The sequence below is a fragment of the Orycteropus afer genome, unplaced genomic scaffold, assembly GCF_000298275.1.
Source record: "Orycteropus afer afer isolate SDZICR_OR568_19922 unplaced genomic scaffold, OryAfe1.0 scaffold00379, whole genome shotgun sequence".
NCBI lineage: Eukaryota > Metazoa > Chordata > Mammalia > Tubulidentata > Orycteropodidae > Orycteropus > Orycteropus afer.
Window position 1 is genome coordinate 2,252,406 of NW_006921966.1, and position 4,922 is coordinate 2,257,327.

The window sequence follows — 4,922 nt, forward strand, 5'->3', positions numbered from 1 at the left end:
ACTAAGATTTTACTAGCATGTGACATATTAAAGATATTGTTCGATAATTTCCACATTCTGTGGGATCACCTTTCTTTGGAATGGGTACAAATATAGATCTCTTCCAGTTGGCCAGGTAGCTGTTTTCCAAATTTCTTTGCGTAGATGAGTAAGTGACTCCAGCAGGGCATTCGTTTGTTGAAACATCTTAATGGGTATTGCATCAATTCCTGGAGCCTTTTTTCACCAATTCCTTCAGTGCAGCTTTGACTTTTTCCTTCAATACCATCAGTTCTTGATCATATGCCACCTCCTGAAATGGATGAACATTGACCAATTCTTTTCAGTACTGTGACACTGTGTATTCCTTCCATCTTCCTTTGATGTTTCCTGCATCATTCCATATTTTGCCCATAGAATCATTCAATATTGCAACTTGAGGCTTGAATTTTTTCCTCAGTTCTTTCAGCTTCAGAAATACTGACCATGTTCTTTCCTTTTGGTTTTCTAACTCCAGGTCTTTGCACATATTATAGTAATGGACTTTGTCTTCTCAAGCTGTTCTTTTGAAATCTTATATTCAACTCTTTTATCTTGTCGTTTCATCCATTTGCATTAGCTACTCTCCATTCAAGGGCAAGTTTCAGAATCTCTCCTGACATCCATTTTGGTCTTTTCTTCCTTTCCTGTCTTTTTAATTACCTTTTGCTTTCTTCATGGATGATGTTCTTGATGTCATCCCACAATTACTGTGGTTTTGGGTCACTGGTGTTCAATGCATCAAAGTTATTCTTTAGATGGTCTCTAAATTAAGGTGAGATATAATCAAGGTCAGGAGCTCTGGTAGCGTAGTGCCTAAAGCACTTGACTGCTAACCAGAAAGAAGGCTGGTGGTTCAAACCCACCAGCCACTCCTTGGAAGGAAAACGGGGCAATCTACTTCCGTAGTGATACTGCCTAGGAAACCCAAGGAGGGGCGCTATGAGTCAGGTCTGACTCGACAGCACATAACAACAACATAATCAAGGTCATATTTTGCTTCTCAGGGATTTGTTTTAATTGTCTTCAGCTTCAACTTGAACTTGCATTTTAAACCACGCAGTATTCCCATGAGTAGTTGATGGTCTGTTCCACGGTCAGCTCCTGGCCTTTTTTTTGGCTGTAAATATTGAGTGTCTCCATCACTTCTTTCCACAGATGTAATCAGTCAGATTCCTGTGAAGTCCACAGGTATAGCCACCATTTATGCTGTTTAAAAAATGTATTTGCAATGAATAAATTGTTAGTCTTGCAAAATTCTATCCTATATTCTCCGGCGTCATTTCTATCACCAAGACCATATTTTCCAAGTACTAGTGATTTTTCTTTGTTTCCAACTTTTGCATTCCAATCACCAGTAATAATCAATACATCTTGATTGCATGTTTGGTCAGTTTCAGACTGCAGAATTTGGTCAAAATCTTCAATTTCCTTATCTTTGGCTTTGGTGGTTGGTACATAAATTTGGATAGTAGTAGTATTAACTGGTGTTCCTTGTAGGGATATGGATATTATCCTATCATTGACAACACTGTATTTCAGGATCAATCTTGAAACATTCTTTGGGATGATAAATGCCACACCATTTCTCTTCAATTTGTCATTTCTCGCATAGTAGACCATATAGTAGTGTGATTCAAAATAGCCAAAACCAGTCCATTTTAGCTCACTAATGCCTAGGATATCAATCTTTATGCATTCCATTTCATTTTTGATAATTTCCAATTTTCCTAGGTTCTTATTTCATACATTCCATGTTCTGATTATTAATTAATTAATGTATATCTGCAGCTACTTCTTCCCATTTTAAGTTGTGCCACATCAGCAAATGGAGGTCCCAAAAACTTTACTCCATCCACGTCATTAAGGTAGACTCTACTCTGAGGAGGCAGCTCTTTCCCAGTCATATTTTGAAGGCCTTCTGACCTGAGGGGCTCATCTTCTGGCACTATATCAGAAAATGTTTCAGGGCTATTCATAAAGTTTTGCAGTAATATATCAGACAGGTTTTCACTGCTATTCATAAGGTTTCCACCAGCCAATTATCTGAGAAGTGGATGGCTCCTTCCTTCTTCCAAGTCCTTTTTAATCTGGAAGCTCTGCTGAAACCTGTCCACCATGAGTGACCCTGTTTGTATCTGAAATATTAGTGGTATAGCCTCCAGCCTCACAGCAACACACAAGCCACCACAGTATGACAAACTGACAGACAAGTGGTCATAGTTGTCTTAAATTAAGGCAAAATTTATTTTGCTATTATGCCTTTTCCACTGCTTAATTTCTTTTCTAATCATGTAGAAAAAGAAGCAAAGGGCATAGATAGCCAGTTCTCAAATAGACAATGAATATATGAAGGGACTTTTAATCTCACCACTGATCTAAGGAATACAAATAAATAATAATGAGAAATTAGTTTTGGTGTTATTCATAAAAAACATTAATTGTAGTAATTACCTCATGGCATAGTTGGGCTACTTTTAATTTCTTCTTTGGATTTCAGTATTGTTGTCATTGTACGCCATTTAGTCAGTTCTAATAGTGACCCTATAGCCCCAAAGGGTTTCGAAGACAGACTGTCACATCTCTCTGGAGTGGCTGGTGTGTTTGAACTGCCGACCTTTTGGTTAACAGTTGAGTGCTGCTTCAACTGCACCATCAGCCTCCCAGGATTTCAATGCTCTGCCTGATTTTTTTCAATAAGCCTATATCAAATTCACAAAATACAAAGTTATTTAAAAACAAAGTAAAATGTCTCATTAGTTGTTTGCAGAAAAATTCTAGCAAGTAGAGAATTCAGAAGCAGACCAAGGCAATTTAGTCCATGTGCTAAAGATGGCATTTCAAACAAGTGGAGGACAGAGACAGCCTTCTCATAAGCATACAAATGCCTTAGGCACTACTCCACCGGAGTTCCTATTAAACAAATAGTACAAAACAAAAAAACCTGGCTAATAAAAAGGAATTTTTTTTCAGAAAGGATTCTTAGCAGCAATATGATCGCATAGCAGCAGTTCTTTGAGGGTAGTACACAACTGGCTAGGCCCATAGTCATGGTGGAGGCCAACCTCTGGGCTGCTTCATATGTTGTGTGCCCTGTGGACATGTCTTTTGCTCAGCATGCCTGCAGGAATGTCTGAAGCCAAAGAAACCTGTCTGTGGGGTATGTCACAGCACTCTGGCCCCTGGTGCCCAAGCCATGGAGCTCGAAAGCAGACTGAGAAGAACACAGAGACATCTTGCCATGGCTGCTGTAAAAATTTCTTCCTATCCAAGATCCAGGCCCATGTGGCTACTTGTTCCACATACCAGAATTACATCATAGAGAGAGTGAAGGTCACTGTGGTGGTTATGTTTTTGTGTCAACTTGGCTGGGCCTGGTTGAGTGGCTGGGCAGCTGGTGGTAGTTATTCCCCATGATGAGACTGGCAATCAACTCCATGGTGGGATCTACCACAAGCAGCTGAGTAGCTGCCCTTGGGATGTGGTCTGCTTCCTGTATTTAAGGAGAAGACTTGTGAATGGTCTCTAGCCTATGGCATGCTTAGACCCTGCATGTAGCCGTGTCGTTGCTCAGCAGCCTGCTATGCTCTGCTGACCTTGGGACTTACAGTGGACTTAAATCAATAGCCTGCCATGTGGTTTGATAACATCGGGACTGTGCCTTTTTGTCAACCTTGGGGCTTCTCAGCCTCAGCAGCCAGCAGCTGTTTGAGTAAAGAAATGCCTGTAGCTCCAGTGGGCCGGGAGCAGGAGGCAGAGCTGGACTCCAAGGTTGAGGCGTTTTCACCTAGCCCCTAGAGCCTGGCACTTTGAACTTAGACTTAAAGCCTCCAAATTGTAAGAATAATTCCTGTTTGTTTAAGGCCATCCCATTTGTGGTATATTTCTCATCAGAGCGACACTAGGTAACCAGAATAGTCACCACTAAGGATGCATTCCTTCAGCCAAGGACTATCCCAAACATTTATAATTTTCTTTGCCCCTATTTCCCTGAGATAGGAGCTCTGGTAGCATAGTGCCTAAGGCACTTGACTGCTAACCAGAAGGCTGGTGGTTCAAACCCACCAGCCACTCCTCGGAAGGTAGACTGGGCAATCTACTTCCATAGTAATACTGCTTTGGCAACCCGAGGAGGGGTCGCTATGAGTCGGGGCCAACTCGATGGCACCTAACAACAACAACATTTTCCTGAGAATTTTGATCAGGAAGAACTTTTGGAACACTGCAGATTATTCTATAGCACAGATACCAAGTCTGTGGTTAGTCCAACCTGTACCTCAGTGCCCTGGGAAGACCCCAACTATTGCAGCACCAATTTCATAGAGCACATCCAGAGCTGGCACCAGTTTTCTTATGACTCTTTTGTGGATTACCATGCTGATGAAGAGGACATGAAGAATCAAGTGTTGCAGCCCTCCATCATGGACCAGTGAGCAGTCTCTGCTGTGCATTTCCTGTCCCAGAGCTCCCACGTGAAACATCTTCAATGTACAAGAGACTTGGAAGTAAGCCATGGCATTAAAGACAGGGCCCTTCTGACAGGGAAAATAGGGGCCCAGGTCAGAGGCCCCTTTTTCTCTTAGACTCTTACCAAAGTTGTCTCCTCTTCCTGTTAACCTTGTTTGTCATAGGCTCTAGTCTTACATTAATCCTCAGCTACTTCCTGGAGCTTCTGCCTCCTCTTCTGGAAGAGAATCCAGCTTCCCCACCTCCACCTGCTCTTGTTTCACACTTGTTCCTCTAGGCCAGTGTTCATCTTTCAGGTCCTCCAAGCCAGCCAGGACCTTTTCTGGGTCACAACTAGCACAAATGAGACAAGTGTCTCCTTGTCCCTGCAGGATGTGAGCTCTGGCAACAGTGCATCTGGGCAGTGATGAAGTGCCTGGTGTGCTGTTAGCTGTCAT

General features: G+C 42.1%; 1 protein-coding gene across 1 annotated transcript in view; it reads left to right on the top strand.

Moving 5' to 3' along the window:
• The window catches only part of LOC103207593 (E3 ubiquitin-protein ligase RNF114-like), a 27,476-nt gene extending 23,025 nt beyond the window's left edge, over positions 1–4,451 (top strand). Inside the window, 4 exon segments of the mRNA XM_007953246.1 lie at positions 3,059–3,235; positions 3,238–3,363; positions 3,948–4,014; positions 4,210–4,451. Coding sequence (XP_007951437.1) covers positions 3,059–3,235; positions 3,238–3,363; positions 3,948–4,014; positions 4,210–4,451 — 612 coding nt within the window.
• The last annotated feature ends 471 nt before the right edge of the window (positions 4,452–4,922 follow it).